The sequence below is a fragment of the Lupinus angustifolius genome, chromosome LG07 (genome assembly GCF_001865875.1).
Source record: "Lupinus angustifolius cultivar Tanjil chromosome LG07, LupAngTanjil_v1.0, whole genome shotgun sequence".
Taxonomy (NCBI): Eukaryota; Viridiplantae; Streptophyta; class Magnoliopsida; order Fabales; family Fabaceae; genus Lupinus; species Lupinus angustifolius.
The window spans coordinates 3544192-3561601 of record NC_032015.1 but is presented as its reverse complement, the minus strand read 5'-3'; the positions used below and the strand labels follow the sequence as shown (position 1 = coordinate 3561601).

Below are 17410 nucleotides of genomic sequence, written 5' to 3'. Positions count from 1 at the left end.
TGTTTGTCTTGTTTTAACATTTAAAAAGCTACGAGATGTCCCTGTAAATTCAATCTCCTCTGAATTATTTTTTTGGAATTGAGTCAAATGTATTCTCCACAATTCTGAGACCTCGAATTAAGCTTCAATAACCACTATAAGCTAGGTGCTCCTTCCGAGGAGTTAATTAAGTAATCAGCAAATAAGGAAATGAGTATATCATTTTCGTGTTTAGGAGGAAAAATGCATATCTGACTATTGAACTATAAAGACAAATCTGAATAATCATGGTACCAAGGGCACACAAATCTGGATCATTATGCTACCAGGGGTTGTAATGGCACACAATCTGAAGCTCAATGTAGAAAACTAAATTTAAGCGTGAAAATTGACTAATTACAATAACAAATATGGTCAGCAAAGGAAAAAAAATATAATATTATCCCTCTTCCAATGAACAAAAACAAAATATAATCACAGCCAACAACTCTAACGATCATTTCCAAGAGGAAAATTTGGAAAACAAAGCAGCAGACCCTATCCTCTTGTGTTCAGCCCTCTCTACATATCATCACAACGTTACATCTGTAAACATAACACAAAGCTATTTGTGATATAGTTAAAGATTGGTTAGCTAATTATAATTAATTCTGTCATATGAAAGGCTCAAAGGAGACAAAAACTCTAAATGGTGCAGTTGTGCAGACAACAGAATGCCCGTTTTGCCACAGGACATATACATAAACATGAAAGGCACCAAAAGAAATCATGAATGAGATGAAATATTTGCCAGAATCTTTAAATATTTAAGCAATTATTGACATGAAACAGTCAGACAAGATAAATGGGCCAAGCAGAAAGATAAGCACAGAATATAATAGAGGCCAAGGAAATGATGGCCAAGGATCCATGTCATAACAATGTGCATTATGGGATTCATTGCATGCCTTCCATTAAACATGGGAGGAAAAAATGAATCGAATGTTCATGTCAGAAATATGTTATAAGAGACTTCATTGTTAGCTTAATCACTTTTGTGATTATGCCATTATGAAAACTTGAAATTTCGTTACTTGCATGCAGAGAATCATGGGGAATCAGTCACCCAAGGGAGGGGGAAAAAGCAGACACAAAGGATGTAAATCATTTAATTTCAGATAAATATTGACATAAAATAAAAATTACAAAACACTAAATATAAGCAAAAAAGTCAACAGAAAAATATTCATAGAAATTACCTTTATACACAGTCAACCTTGGGATTTTACCCTGTAACAGTCTGTATTATCCAGAGGCCCCTGCTGAATGCTTCCCTGAAAATAACAGAAGCAAAAATGGGCATAATTTTAGCTCAACATCAACAACTTGACATACAAGAAAAATTACACAAAATTGAACAAAAAATCATAGAAATTACCTTTACGCACGGTCAAGCTTTAGATTTTTTCCCTGTAACAATCTGGAATATCCGGAGGCCCCTGCTGAATGCTTCATTGAAAAGAATTCTGGTTTGCATATTCTGAAACCCAGGCAACCATGAAAGTAGTGCCACGGGGACCATAACAATGACACCAAACATTACATCATACAGACGAGCCATTGAAACAACACCATTCCAAATGATGCTGGACTGCAAAAATGGTCGAAATACTTGGGCAATTGATAGCAGGCCCCAGCCAGTGGGAATGAATGCCAACATGCTAGTAAAAATGTCCACAAATTTGAATGAAGTGAATTCCAGCAAAACAACTATCACAAGTATGCTAAGAATTATTACGAGGAACTGGACCAGCCGATATAATATATGATCTTTGGCTGCATATTTGTTCCGAGCATATGCTATCACCACAGAAGTCCCAAATACAACAAACACAAAAATCCAAGATAGCAAGTAAACAGCGATACTGGTACTTCCAGCAGCAATGCCTAGCTGATAGACAATTCCATACTGGAAAAAGAAGAACCGCAGGTCTAAAATTATTTCGAAAAACTTTCCCCAAAGGCCACTTACCTTTAGATGATCCTGCTCTTCGTACCACCACCTTTCCCAGCTCTGTTCAGCTTTAGCAAACACACTTCCTCTGTACCAAATCCAGCTCATAAAGTCATCAAAATCATAGACGGTTTTTAACCAATCAAAGCCTGAAGGATTGAACACAAATGGTGCCATAAACCACGATACAACTAAGAACCAACTAGTTATGGTCATGCCTATATAAACAAACGTGTCGGTTGCTACAGGACTGTGTGTTGCATAAATTATAAGTATTAGCCCCAATTCAATTGCTTTCACAAAATGGCTACGGGCAAAGAGTCTATAGTTTTCAGCAAAACTCTTGTGCTCAACAACAAAACCGCGACCAGTAGCCCTATATTTTGCCCCACCATGAAGAATAGTCCGGCCAAAAAAATGACTGCGAGTACCCATAGAAAATGTGTAAAAAACAGATGAAAGCTGAAGTTGCATTGTCAAGAAATCCCAGATAGCTTGAAGGAAACCATGCTCAAGAGAGTTCTCTACAATCATGGGAAGTGCAGTGAAAATACCAAGTTGGATGATGAATTGCTGATTCAAGATGGTACCAAGTGCTTTATTGTTATTGCTGTTACTTTGCATTTCAGCCTCAATACCACTAAGGGCAAGATATAGTCGACCCCATAAAAATGCATACACAGTCAGAACAACCATCATTGTGTTGAAGAAGAACCCAACAGTAGTGTAGAAGAATGATAGCATCCGGAAAAAATCCAGTCTGTGACCCAATCTGTACACATCTCTGCTCAGGACTTGCTCTCCATTTCCACTGGCAACCTTCGCTTCAAACATTGATACTTGATTCAACCCAACATCTCTGCCCTTTCCAACCTGAATGTATTCATGGTGCGTGACATTACCTCCACGAAGAGTACAATTAAAGCCAGCAAAAATGTCCTCACTTATGTTGATCACCCTGGAAGCTTTACTGACGCCACCACGAGTTAAAAACCAAAACCTGTCGAACACATCTGGATGACCATAATGCATTCTAACTTTTAAAGGATTTGCCAAAACCCTTTGTCCTAAAGTGACAAAACTTGATTCCTGAGCTGACATGAACCAAGCAAGAGAGGAGACAGAACCAGTAAAAATATGTTCCCTAACTCCCAAAATAGTAGGTTTCCGGATGCCATAGTAATGCCTATACTCTTCCAAGAGATTTCGCATTTTAAGTGCCTCCTCAAAATAGTTGTCCTGGTTCATATCAATAGTCTGGACTGCATCACCACGGGTGAAGATGAAGGCATGATTTTGATTTTCTGGCTTTCCCTCTCCAAGCTTCAAGGGACCAGGCAACTTTACACGGTAAATTTCCACCTCCCTCTGTAATTGTTGGTCATACTTAACAAGAACAGAGTAATACTCCTTCTCGTCCCTTCCAGTGGTTTTCTCATCAACATAGGCAACTCGAAGGGCTTCATTTTCTTTCATTAGACTCAAAATTTCATCAGCATGAGGATCCTTTTTTGCCTTCTGAGTACCATATATCTGGCAAGCAACCACATACGTGAATTTCATTAAAGCAGTCCCATTCTCATGGCCTTTGAATAACAAATTCACTGAGCTGCTTGTTCTACTTAAACTCTGAGAGGCAGGTGACTTTTCAGAGTTGAAACCATCTAAACTATCATGCCTCATTGCAACAAGTTCACGTGAGCCTTCTCGAATATCCATTTCTGATGCGGAATCCAGAAAAGCCAACATCTTCAGAGCCCGATAGTAGTACATCATCCCTCTGACTGTCCGGGATAGTGTCTGGCCTCTGTAGGATGCCCAGAGCCTCAAATCTCTAAGTTTATCAGTCCAAATATCACTGTCTTTCATCATTCCCTCCCGATGCATCCTCTCCACAAAATTCTTCCACTCATCATCATATATAGTCTGCAAATAGTACAGGATTGACACCCCATCTTCATTCTCAGTTCTGAGCTGTTCCTTGCTGAAAACTACTTCTTCACTATAGTAAGGTGTTAGAACACTGAAAGCCATCATCTTCTCAACTTGGGGAGCATGGGGCATGTTCATAAAAAGTGAGTTACTGAAGAAGGCAATCCTCCGCCTAGCTTCTAGATTTACTGGGATGTTTTGCATTGAATCCTTGGAGGTAAGAATTGTGTGCAAGCGCCGAACCTGCCGATAGAAGTTCTCATTCTTGGTGTCAGGCAAATGAATGGCATTCTCAAAAAGTAGACCTGAAGCAGGATTTCGTGGAGCCAAACCATCCTCCCTTAGCTGATCAATCTTCCTTTCTTCCTTGAAAAAATCCCGGGTAGCAATCTCATAGAGGGCCTGAAGTGTATTAATGACTAGGTTCAGATCTTTCTTGGGCTTGTTCAACAACTCAACAAGCTTTATCAACTTGTTGTGAAGCTGAGGTAGTGCAGTCGTTTTGAATGTTCTAGTGAATTTCTCAATCTCGATAGAGTGATCAATCTCTACAAACAGAACTGTCACAATAGAATGCTCTTCACTATTGGGTTTGATGATCTCAAGAAGCAAGTGCTTGACACTATCATATGCTTCCACGACAGCACAACGTCGGTACTCATTCTTGCATATCTTATTAGAAAGCTTCTTATCAGTTTCATTAACTAGTTCTTTAGCCTGACTGAGTGCCAGCAGTAACTCGTTGCAGAGAAGAAAACATGGCCAGCGGATGACCCTGACATTCCAAGAGTTCTGTGGCAGCTCCAGCAGCTCAACCTCCTTGTCAGAGATTATATCCTCCTCCCTGAACGACATAATTATCTCATTCCATATCAAAGCAAACTTGTTCGCTTCAACCTGGTTGGACTCAAGCTTCTTATAAGGTCGTCCAAGTCCATACCTGCAGGGTGGGAGCCAAACTAAATCAAACAAACAGTATATAATTTGGAAATAAATTATTTGATGGGTGCCAGACCAAATCCAACATAAAGGAATGCATAAAAACATAAAAAGGTGGGGGAGGCCGTGGCATACCCAGGTCCCCCCTCCCACAGCCTCCACATACCTGAGCTTTAACCTGTTGATAGCATCATTAAACTTGCTCTTAAATGGTCTTCTTGCATTCAACAATTGCTCCTCTGGCATGAGATTAAACTGAATTGCACTGGCGAAAAACTGGAACCTCAATTTCAGCTGCTGCATGTTTCGAATCTCACCCAAGTGTGCAAACAACCCCACAACTGCCCCAACAAAAGATGAATATATTGAGTACCAAATCTGTATATCCATGAGATACACAAAAACAACCGGAAGCCACAGTATACCAGCAGCAAATCGGTTGCTGTTATGGAAAAACTCATGCCATTCATATTTAACACCCTTAAGGTCCAACACTGCCTTTGTGGGAGCAATCATGGGTTTGACCTGCAAGAAGTAGCTAAAACAAAATTTTGTGGCCAACACAAGAACCCAGAATAATGTATACTTAATGTTGTCCACAAGCCCTTCTCTCAATCCACGGCCAACAAAAATTCTACTCTGAAACCACCACGATAACAGGTAAAAAATCCTCCAATTTGTATTCTCAACAAGATTTCTAATCCAAGGGATTATAAAGAGGGCTAATGCTAGAAGCTCTGGAATGATGAAAACAAATACAGCCTCAAGAAAATTCACCACCCGGCTATCTGCTGCCGGTGACCACCGTCTATCCTGATTTCTCTGAGACCATATCCTGCCATAAAGCACACCAAACACCACAATCCACCCAGCAGCAACAATAATTTTCAGCACCATCCTCACTCCGAGCCACATGGTCTCCCTGGATACCAACCTATACTGCATCCCGACATCAAGCAATGACTGCAGGAACCTCAAGCCACTCCAAGTAAACATAATAGTCAAAGCCCTGACTTGCACAGACCTATCTTGCAAAGCCTGCCAGGGATAAGTCTTCTCCTCCCAAGCGACAATTATAGCAGCTTGAAGAAACAAAATCAACATCACCCATAGCCTATCAAAACTCCTAAACAGATTCCAAAACGATCTCTGCTCTACAAATCCAGTCTTGCCAACATGCTTCCCACCACTACCCGTCACAAAAAAATTGCTCCCAACATTAATAGGCCACTTGAGCTTATCAAAACATCTTCTACTCCAAAAATACTCATTTATATCATCATAATTTCTCCAAGCACTATGAGGAGCAGTTCCATTCCTACTACTATCAACTTCGCGCCTAATAGTTTCATAAATAGGCTTAATCACCATGTTCAAAAAAGCATTCTCACCGGAAATCGAAGGCAACACGGGCTGGCCAGTGTTATCATCTATGTAACCTTCCAAGATTCGATTAAGCTCCATGGCCATATTATGGAATATGAAGCAGATGCACTCAGGGACAAATCGAAGATTCGCAGCCTCGCCCCAAATCAGAAGATACAGCGAGACATAGAGAAGCTCACGGCGGTGATCAGAGGAGTCACGACTGCGGTTGCTATCGGAGATCCAGATGTTTGACTTCTTTCCGAGATATGAGCACCAGCTACTGTAGTTTTTAAGAAGCTTCCTTCGGAACCGGCGGAGAACGTCAGCATCGAGGGTGTCGATGTTATCCGGCGGCGGAGTAAGGCGCATCTGAGCGTTTGCGAGGTGGAGAACAAGATGCTCGCGCTGGTTCCGAACGTTATCACGTTGGAACCCGAAGAAGAGAGCAAGCCAGTCAAGAAGATCGTAGTCTGGTTGCCATTGAGCGAAGGGAGGTCGCCGGAGGTCTCCGATAGCATGGAGGGCGGCGGCGGCGGCACGGACTTCCGGAAAACGTAGCGAAGGGTGGTCAGCAAGGAGGTTATGGACGGGGATTATGTTGTATGGTTCTTCCTCACGCGGAGGAGTAGTCGCCGGACGCGGCGGAGCATTACGGTGGCGGTTACTCATAGCATCGAAATTGGAAACCCGTGAAGAAGATATTTGTAACGGTTAGTTGTTGAAGTTGAAGGTGTAGTGAGAGTGGTGGTGACAGTGACGTGTAACCGTTGCAGAGAATGATGAGCGAGAAAGTTAGTGAGAGAAAGGTTTTGATTGTGAGAAGGGCTAAGCGTAATTTGAGTGACGAAGAAGAAAAGGCGCGTTTGCGTGTTCGATGTTTTTTAATCAATTGAACCCAGAAAATGTAGTAGTTTTACTTAGTCGTGTTTTTTCAACTTCTACTCTACGGAACTAGTTCATTTTAGTTTTGTTTGGGTAAGTTTTTCAAATATAGACAGAAGAAATTAGATCCTCAGATATTTCCTTTCATGAGTGTTCAAAAATTGTATATTTAATTTGCTAGAAAAATCGTTTTGTTTTTTTTTGAATTTTTTTTATCAACACCCCTTTCGAGATATATGTTAAGATTTTAACTTTTGTTTCCATGCGGTTATTATGGCCTTATGATCCTACCAAAAAATTAATGGTTGATGTCGTGGTGTGGTGCTACTTCGTGGTTACTATATTCAGACGAATGTTCTTTAGGATGAGATAAACGGGAATTCATTGATTAAAGATAATTGGTACAGAACTTCTTCGTTTCTTTTCTATTCAAAAAGAGGTGACATTGCCTAAGTAAAAAGAGAAAAGATGAATGCTTTGTCTAAAAGTGAAAGAGCAAAAATGAAAAGATAAGAAAAACTGAATTATGATTTTGAGAAGGGGTAATACTTTATTCAGTTGATTGTGGATTTGATTCGGGTTAGCAAAGATTCATATAATCCATGATCAACAAAAACAAAAGTTTATATCCTTCCTCTCGCAATAGCACTTTGAGCCTTGAGGGATTATTATTATTATGCATGACTTTATCGTCGCATCTAGTATAGTTGAATTCTCAACTAAAATGCTCAATTTTAGTATACTTGAGTTGAAAATAGAAAAATATTTACAAAATTTCTCAATTACTCTTTGAAAACCTACCATTAACAAATTAGCTAACCTTAAAAAGTAACGGAAAAATTGCTTATAGTGACATAAATATTAAATAACTGAGGACAAATTTAATGACATAAAAAATTTACTTTATTTTTAATGATATATACTCTTGATAATTAATAAAATTATCATTTAAGACTGATATGTTTGAATTTTTTAAAATTTTACTTTTAAATCACTGATAGCATTTTGCAGATTGATATGTTAAGTAAATTGCTTCTAAGATATGGCTAAAGCGCAAGAGAGTAACGAAGACAGTGAGAGATTAAAAAAAATAAAATTAGAAGGAAAAAAGAAGAAAAAAATGTGATAAGAAAAGTGAAAGGAAAAGCAGTAACGTGCAAAGCAGAAAGATGAGACAGGGTTGTAGATCCAGTCTTGGCAAGCTACGCGCTTGATTCGTTTGAAAAAATGAAAAATGCGTTTGAATCCTAAGATAGAGAAGTTTGATAGGTAATAAAGACACTAATGATTCTTGAAAGGAAAACGGCGGGTTTAGAGGGGAGACAACACGCAGACGAGTGCCTTTCTGGTGGGGTCCATGCCATCATAACAATACTTTGCACTATATTTAACACTTAATTACCGAAAGTCAGTGATCTAGTCGTTTAAGATATTACTAGATTCTTAGGATTGATTATTCGATTCTTGTTAATGATATTTGTTACGTCTTATTTACAATATTAGAGAATAAAGTATTCATTCTCATCATAAATGATCTCCTTAAATTCAAACAATGCTTGAGATATGTCATGTTTTTATTCTTTAAATAAATTTTTATTTTAAAATATATTATAAAAGAAAAATAAGATAGTATCAAACATTATGTAGATTTAAGGAACTAAATTATCTCTACTAAAAATATTCTAAAAAAAATATTTAATACTTAACTTCCCTTTGACGAGATCCAGTCTTCTTCTATCCTTCACGGTTAAGACAACCAATTCATTCTAGTATATGCAAATTAATTTATTATAACAACATGCAATTATAGTTACTTTTTATTATGGCCTCATTAAATACTTTTATGTATTTCTAAAAAGTTACATAGATTTATATTGCGCTATAAAAAGTCTTTAACCTTATATTTTTTAAATACTATTTTTTCTTGGATTTCTCTCCTTTTTCATCCCATAGCGAATCTCATCTATTTTATACCTCTTCTTTTCTTATCTATTTTGTTACGTGTAATAGTAATAATAATTGTTAACATTAATGATGTATTAAATTAAAGTTAACATGTAGTAACTATAAGTAAACGTGGCCGCGGGAACGAGCAAGTAAAATCATATCATGATAATCACATTACTTATATTATTGTATATTAGTACTATTAAGAGCAACACCGACCAACCATGATTCAACGCAATAATAAATAAACAAAATTATGTTGAGTCCCCAAATGGCATCGGGGGCATAAACTTTAACTTTTTTTCCTCTTTGCTGTGCACATGTCTCTCCTCTATTCTTGCTTTCTGCTCTATGGGTTGGTTAAATAAAGGAGATAATTCTTCCAAATTATCACCAAAGTGAATGCAAAACGAGGAAGCTTCTAAATTTTACTAGAGCTATTGTTTGGCACAAGTTTCGCCAAAACCAAACAAGCTCATTCAATTGAAAAGTGACAGCTGTGACATTATAGAGCATTTCTCTTTACTTTTTCTTGTATTAATTTGACTTTATGTGCATCCAAATTCCCGTTTTGAAAATTTCTAGCCTTATAAAAGTTTCGCATTCTTCTAATCTTAAATTGAAGATTGTTTTGCAATTTCTTTTGGTATCGATTTTTTACAATTAGAACTATACTAAAATTGGGGTATATATTTTGTCTCATTTTTTGTACAACTCCATTTATTATCACATCTAATTGGTTTTAATAAATTTATTTAAATTAAAATTAGAATTATTAAATATTTTCTGATTAATTATACTTATTGACATATAGGGGTACAAAACAATGTGACAAAAGATATAGACCCGCTAAAACTACAGCTTTTTATCTCTTTCAATGTAATTGTGAAGTTCATGTGATTTAATATAAACTATGCGATTTTAACAAAGTTAATGAATCATAACCAATGTGTGTTTAAATGATGGAAAATAATGTGACATGTCAAAGATGATTCTTATTTGTTGATAATTGATTTCGAAATGATATATATTACATTTTTTGTGGATAAGAACATTAGTAGAATGATTTATAGGAGGATATAACATTACTCCTCACCCTATTATACAAAACAAAAAATATCAATTAATCACAGAAAGAATTAGGAATCAAAAAATATTCCAATACCTGTTGGATCTGTACATATCTACCTGGCAAACTTATCCTGAAATGATTCATACTTTATCCAAAAGAGAAGCATATTTTCGTAATAAAATTTACCCCAACATTTAATCATTGATTTTCACATTAAATTTGTTTAACTCAATAATTGTATGAAAATACACTTCAATCTCGCTTCATCAAAGTAAATAAAAGTCAATAACGATAAAACGGGTACATTACCAATAATTAATAGTCCCACATATTTAGTCAGGATAAAATAAAAACAATACAAAAGAGCAAGTGAGGGGTTTTCTCTATATAAAAACTAGATAATCCTCAAAGCTCAATCATTTACATAGGATGATAAAACTGTGCACAATACATAAAACTTTTATTCCATGCATAATAAAACACGCAATGATTTAAGGGTTTAGTAACGTTTCAAACAGTACATTCTGGACAAGTAGTTAAGTAGTTTACCCTGACCATCCTCCTCTCTGGGGACCCACAGAGCCATGCACATTCAACCTGTCAAGTACAGAGTTGAAATCTATAAGCTGTCCACTCTCCTCCATCCTCTGTATCACGCTCACCACATGATCACCCCGGAATCCCATGCTTACCAGTTTCTCAATCAACTCGTTGTAGGGATGGTTGCGAACATATTGTGTCTGGCTAGGATTTCTGACCATAAGATTGGGGTTCTGAAGGGCAGCACTTGTTGGAGGATATCCGGGTTGAGCATAATGAGGAGGTTGTTGTTGGGGTGCGTGATGTGTTCTTCCTCCGTCCCCATCGTACATTATGTATGCACTAACGGGAGGTCCATACATGTCACCTTGCTGTGAAGGAAACGAGCCCTTCATCTGCTGGAGTGGAGGTTGCTGTGGTGGAGCTGTTCTACCACTTCCTCCTCCTTGTCCATATAGCATGGCATCAGCACGATTATTTCCCTGAGGCGGAACCCCGGAATATGGCATTTGCATGGGCATGCTGTTTGGCAGTGTTTCCGTGGGAGTTTGGTTTGTTGCTTGACTTGGTTGGTATGAAGGATACACGGTTGATGAGGGGGGTCTCATTTGAGGCTGTTGCATTGATGGTGGTTGTGGAGGTTGCACCTGCTGATGCCACTGCTGCTGCTGCTGTGGTTGCTGATACTGAGAAAACTGTTGCACAGGTGGAGATGGGGTTACTTGAGATGGCGGGGTTGCTTGTGGAACCACCCGGTATTGCTGATCAGAAGGTAAATACTGATTCTGGGGGAGCTGAGGAACGGCTTGTGGATTGGGCACAGGGGTGGATGGCACGTAATAAGAAGGTTGTTGATTGGCTTGGGTGACATTTGGTGCTGGAGCTTGGGGTGGTGGTGCCGCTGGTTGCTGCTGGGAAGCAATTTGATGAGGCAGGGCAAGAGCTAGGTGCTGGTTGTTTCCGTCAGATGCATTATCAGTCTTTTTTGGATCAGTGGTAGAAGGCAAAGATCTCTCCGCATTAGACTGTGAAAGGCTTGAGGAAGATGAGTCTTTCTGAGCAAGTTGAAGCTTAGCTAATTCCTTTTGAGTCTCAGCTAGCTCTTGTTTGTCTCTTAAAATTTGTACAGACCTATGGACCTACATAAGCAAAATAAGATAAATGAATACATAGCCAAATGATGTCTAGTGATCAAAAGTTAACCATGAGGTAAGCTATGAAGTTAACAGCTACATGCAGCATGTCAATAAAGGACAATGGTTTTATAAATAGGACCTCCTTTGGAAATAGTCCCTAAAAATTTAAGAATTGTGATTATAAATAGCTCTTTGTATGTTTCATGTTTGTATAAGTATATTTCATGTAGCTATCATCCATTTTTACAAATTATCAATGAACATTGTCATGAATTTATTGATTTTATTTAGAGCACTGGTTCTACATCAATGCTTCTCCACAAGGATAAGAGAGGATGTGAATGAAGGTGGGAGGGATGGAAACTTGCCGAGAACTCTGCCTTTAGGTGGGAGCAGTTAGCCATTGAGCCATCACAATGCAAGGATTGAAGATGAGTGAACTTATTTGGAGTTTTAGGGCTCACATTATCGACTCAAATACTAGCAAAAGGCAATGGGCCTTGTAATAATAATTTCTAAATCATATTCTCCAATACCCCTAATTATTTAGAATGATTACAATATCTGGTATCCACAAACATTATTGGTATAGATACACAATACCTGTATGTGTGCAACCATAATCTAAAGCAATTTACCAAGCACATCAAAACAAGTGAAACGATAGAGTAGAACTTATATGGCAATATGCAATTGCAGATATTATCCTTTAAAGTAGTGACTTACTTCCTGAATGTGCTTTTCAAGAGACTTGAGCTTCGAATCTTGCTCACCATGGTCACGATTTAAATCAGATCTCATTTCTCCAATCGATTTTTCAAGATTGTAGCAATATAATTCCAACTGGGATAACCTTGAACTAATTCCCTCGAGAAACCGCATGAGGTTGTCGGCATATTTTTTCATACTCTTGTCTACAGTTGCAATCACATCTTGATGCAAAGAATCTTCAGGCGGATTATATGCATGACCAGGAAACACTGATGTCCTTGTCATCCTTGATTTGTGAAAATCCTGCCAAAAGTTGTGGATTTGAGATTCAATATTTTTACTAGATAGGCCTAAAAGGTATGTGTTGATTCATAATTATTAGAACCATATACATACATATAAGAAACAATAAGCTTGAGAATGGTCAAGAAAAAATAGAATTAGGCAGAATGGCTCCAAGTGAATAAAAACACAATCATCCACAATAAGGCACATCAATGCAATGGGTCAATGTCATTTTGTTACTTGATTGTTCAAGAAATAGCAATCAATAAATATCAGTAAGCCTGACTATTCTAAATGCACAGTATGAAAGCACGTCATTCTTTGTTTTCTACTCAGCCAGTTAATGTATACACCATTATTAAAACTTAAAACCTATAAAGAACAGACACTATTTCGGTACTGTGTCACATGCCGAACATGTGTCAGACACTAACACTTGTACAACACGAGACGACATGGTGGCAATGATAAAAATCCAATTTAAAGATATTCTTTCAGCTCTGCCATATTACAAATTATGATATTTTTTTGCTTGAATTTTCATGTTTATTTACATAAGCATGTCATGTTTGTGTCCGTGTTTCATAATATAAACTTTAAAACCAGCTATCGCATGCAGGCATACCACAACATGGTCCATGTCAAATGTTAAGCTCTAAGCATCCCCAAGTTGACTATCCAAAAGGTACTCGAAAAATAATACCTTGAAATAATTCATATACTACAAATAACATGTAAATCATATGTCTACTGTACCGATAAGCCGGAGTCACCAATCGGAAAAGCCATTGATTGTGAAAAACACAAAGCACAGATTTTAAAACATTCATTCAGAAGCTAAATATTCCATGTAAAATTTTCATTCCGTGGTAAAAACCTCCGATAAGAATATCCAACAAATATAGTAAGCTGTTACCAAACAAAATTGATCAATTAGACCCACTCCATATATTGATAATAATTCAAACAAAAACGACAATCGGAGATGACATGAATTGCAGCAACAAACAAATATTGTTTCTTCCATCATCGATAAACTTATGAATTTGGCTAAAAATAACAACTTCCTAAACCCTAATCACTTATTCTTCCGGAGTCTAAGACCCATGTAAGGAAATTGTCCTTAGAGGATAAAAAACTATGATTCAAGGCGCAAAACGATGCAGAAGGAAGATGGGTAATAATACCTTAGATGGATCGATGAGATTGCCATTGGAATTGGAATCCCTGTTGTTGCCGTAGTCTTCGTAGGAACAGAGGATATCATCGGAAGCGAAATCGAAGCCCTTGGAACCGGAGTTACTGCGACCAGACGCCATGGTTGTAGCTTGATGATGAAATAGAGAAGACTGGTGAGATAAAATATGCGTAGAGAGAGGTTTTTACTTTGCTTTTTCGCAAAACGAGGTTAGGTATGTGTAATAGAAAACTGAATTATACGGAATTTTTATTAATAAATGAGAATGAAAAATAAACTCTGTTGAAACGTTTTTGTGCGGAGGAGGGGTGCAGTTATGTGTTGGGTATGGATAAGGGTGAGGTGCACCGACCATGCTTTTATTTTAGCTGAGGGAAAATTATTTTTCATATGATGACATTAAAAGTCTTCTTTTAATATATTATTAAAATCCTCTTTAAATAATAAAATAATTTTTTACATCCCCTTATTAATAAATACATAAATGTTGCTTCCTCGTGTTTTATTATAAATTTTTTCTCAAATTAGAAAATTTTAAGGATATCAAAACTTCTAAAATTAGCATGTTAATTCAAATAGTATATGTTTGATTCTCCTTAAGCAATGTCTCGAGTATTGTAAATGAAAAAAGTATTCAATCAATTTATCATGCCTCCTTAATTTATACCCTCTCAAATCCTTATTGTAAGACAACTATTATTATTTTCCCATTTGTACTTATTAATTGTTTTATCTGTTTCTACTTTTTACCATTGACATTATTTTCGTCATTTAATTTTAAATTACTCCGTAAATGATAGGTGGTAAGCATGGTCCTAAATAAGAAAACCATATAACCAAGCAAGACATTATCGATGTGGCTAAGGTTCGAGGCATGGTCCTCCAGTTTCTCATATCTTAGATGCCGATGAGTAAGTATAGAGGTTGGAAGAGAATCCAAGGATGGAAACAAAAATTATTCTCCACAGTAGACAAGGTGGTTCTTCTTAAAGCAGAGTTGCTTAGACAATACCATCTTATGCTATGAGTGTTTTCCAATTTGCTCTCAGTTGTGTGGTTTGTTCAATAAATTTTGATGGGGTTCTTCCAATGAGTAGAGGGAGATCCATTGGATGAGTTGGAAGAAGATATGAATTCCAAAGGAAGATTCTTTCGAATGGTTAAAATAGTTGTAATGAATTAAAATATATTTTGTTATTTGAATTAGTTTTGTATTGGCTTTTGATAGTTAATTGATTAGTTTTTAGTTGTTAGGTTGATTAGTTTTCTTCCTTCTATATAAGCTTTTTATTCTACCTTTTCTATTAAATCAACTCAATTCAATATTACGTAGTTCATTCAATGAATAAAATCTATATTCTCTTTATGCTTTTAATTCTTAATAGAAACTTCGAAAATATTCACAGTTGATGTGGCTATAATTGCGCTTATGGTACGGTTTCGACGTGTGTGGCAATAGCAGACCTGGATCTAAAACATAGGATGGAACGTTCAACTCATAAATTGTGGAGTCTTTGCAATATGCTTAACCATGTTGATCCAGGACAATGCAGATGTATACAAGATTGGTTTAATATGCTTCTGCAGAGAGGTAATCAATCCATTTTATAGTTTTGGTATTAGTGGTTTGAGAGAAATAGTGGGAATGTAGGATATTTTGAGCCTTGGAGGCAAAATTATATCTCATCAAGGGCTGGGTATTAAGATGAGTATGAATTAAAATACTCCTATAACATAGACACTGATATAATAACTATTGAGTCGTTACTAGTAGAAAAGTAGTAAAAAATCTCAGTACTTTTTATAAGAAAATATAACAAGAAAAAAATGACAAAAAGGTAAAAGTGATACCAAACAATGAAATTGTTAATTCAACAACTTATGACTTTACTATCCGGATGAATAAATCACAACTGATTTGCATAAATTCTCTTGGCATTTGATAACTTATGAGCATATTATGTATATATTTTGAGTGTGAAACTAACAGGTGTTGCAAGGAGTTATCTATAAGTCACTTGAATTGCTGAAACTCTAGTAAGTCTAGTGTTCTAACTTTTTTTTAATAGGAGAGGATCTAAGACAGTATGAAGGGAATGCAAGAGAAGAATCATGTAAGTAATGACCGAAATGAAACCAGCAATTAAAGCTCCTGTAACTTGATTGCAAAATTTAGGGACTGAACCACATATTGGTACCCAAGCTGCATAATTGTTTCCATTCTTTCCCACTTCAGCTATAGCCAAAGCTGCAGATATGCTTGAAATGAGTAACATAGTGAACACCTGCTCATCAAATTAACACATTAATGAGGTGGTCGACTATGACCCCTAGTCACTCATGGCCAAAACTTTTCTTACACATTTAATAAATTTCACTATTACTAATTTAGATTATTTTCCCTATGTGATATTTTATTGAGTCTTTTTTGTCACCTATATAAATTATTGTGAATATGGTGTCTTTTTGTAAGGTACAATAAGGGGTTGAAGCCCAAACAAGAAAGGAAAAAAATATTACGGGGCGAAGCAACCTCATTAACAATTCTCAATTTTATATGAAGCTATTCTTATACTTTCATATAATTCTAACGAATAATAATTGAATTAGTTTACTTTTTTTTCTATTGTTTTTCTCTCAAATCTTAAAAATTGGATTTGTTGATAGTGGAATGAACAAGTTATACATGAGCCTGATTATAATCTACTATTGCATAAACACTAGTGTTATTTGACACGTAAATCCAACATAATATATGAAGAGGTTTTAGAGCATTTACCAGATCCATGGCCACCACTAGTCGCCAGAGCAAGCTTTCTTCAGGAAGCAAGAGGACCAAAAAACCATAGACAGTGACAACCGAGTTTGAAATCACAAAGTACCTAGTAATAAATGTTTATTAAGTTCACAGATGAAAAAAAACAAATTTCTTTGAGCAAACAGAATGATTACAACACTGGAAGGAACACACTTACTTGAATGCAGGAGAGTTAGTGTATCTTGTTTCAAAGGATATTGTCAAGAAGCTTATTCTCTGATGGCTAGTAGCCATGACAATAACTGCTGAAAGGGTTGATGCAAAGGCTAAGAACCTTAACAGAAGGAGACAGATCCTTCTAGTGTTGGCCATAGAAAGCAAAATTTTATGCACAATGAATGCTGAGTTCAAGGGAAGGTGTAATTTAATAGATGGAATGTTGGAACTTCTAGAATGTTGAGATATGATGTGTTAGAAAATGGAAAATATTTCTAAATGAATTAAATGTAGGAGAAGGTTGGTCTTAAATCTTAATACTTAATAATGTTTTTAACTTTTAATAACTGTAATTACAAAATAAATTCTGACATGATAAACCTTTTATATACTAATTATGACTGTAATACATGAGATACTTTTAAGTTAATGGAATCATATGAAGCTATGTTAA

At 36.5% G+C, this 17410-nt stretch overlaps 3 protein-coding genes across 5 annotated transcripts; all 3 read right to left on the bottom strand.

The window, feature by feature from the left end:
• On the bottom strand, positions 256 to 7149 carry LOC109351833 (callose synthase 12-like). 3 transcript variants are annotated; one of them, XM_019593478.1, is made up of 4 exons: positions 5010 to 7149; positions 1403 to 4844; positions 1218 to 1292; positions 256 to 564 (listed from the first exon to the last, which is right to left on the bottom strand). In XM_019593478.1, the coding sequence occupies exons 1-2, from the start codon at positions 6878 to 6880 to the stop codon at positions 1409 to 1411; spliced, it is 5307 nt and encodes a 1768-aa protein (XP_019449023.1). In that variant the 5' UTR covers positions 6881 to 7149; the 3' UTR covers positions 256 to 564; positions 1218 to 1292; positions 1403 to 1408. The 3 variants fall into 3 exon arrangements, with proteins under 3 accessions (XP_019449023.1, XP_019449024.1, XP_019449022.1); XM_019593479.1 differs by having other exon boundaries at positions 1407 to 4844; XM_019593477.1 differs by having other exon boundaries at positions 1397 to 4844; positions 5010 to 7148.
• On the bottom strand, positions 10518 to 14312 carry LOC109351832 (histone acetyltransferase p300-like). Its single transcript, XM_019593476.1, has 3 exons — positions 13972 to 14312; positions 12515 to 12802; positions 10518 to 11791 (listed from the first exon to the last, which is right to left on the bottom strand). The coding sequence occupies exons 1-3, from the start codon at positions 14101 to 14103 to the stop codon at positions 10658 to 10660; spliced, it is 1554 nt and encodes a 517-aa protein (XP_019449021.1). The 5' UTR covers positions 14104 to 14312; the 3' UTR covers positions 10518 to 10657.
• LOC109353019 (CASP-like protein 1C1) lies at positions 15827 to 17165 on the bottom strand. Its single transcript, XM_019595209.1, has 3 exons — positions 16958 to 17165; positions 16762 to 16864; positions 15827 to 16267 (listed from the first exon to the last, which is right to left on the bottom strand). The coding sequence occupies exons 1-3, from the start codon at positions 17110 to 17112 to the stop codon at positions 16034 to 16036; spliced, it is 492 nt and encodes a 163-aa protein (XP_019450754.1). The 5' UTR covers positions 17113 to 17165; the 3' UTR covers positions 15827 to 16033.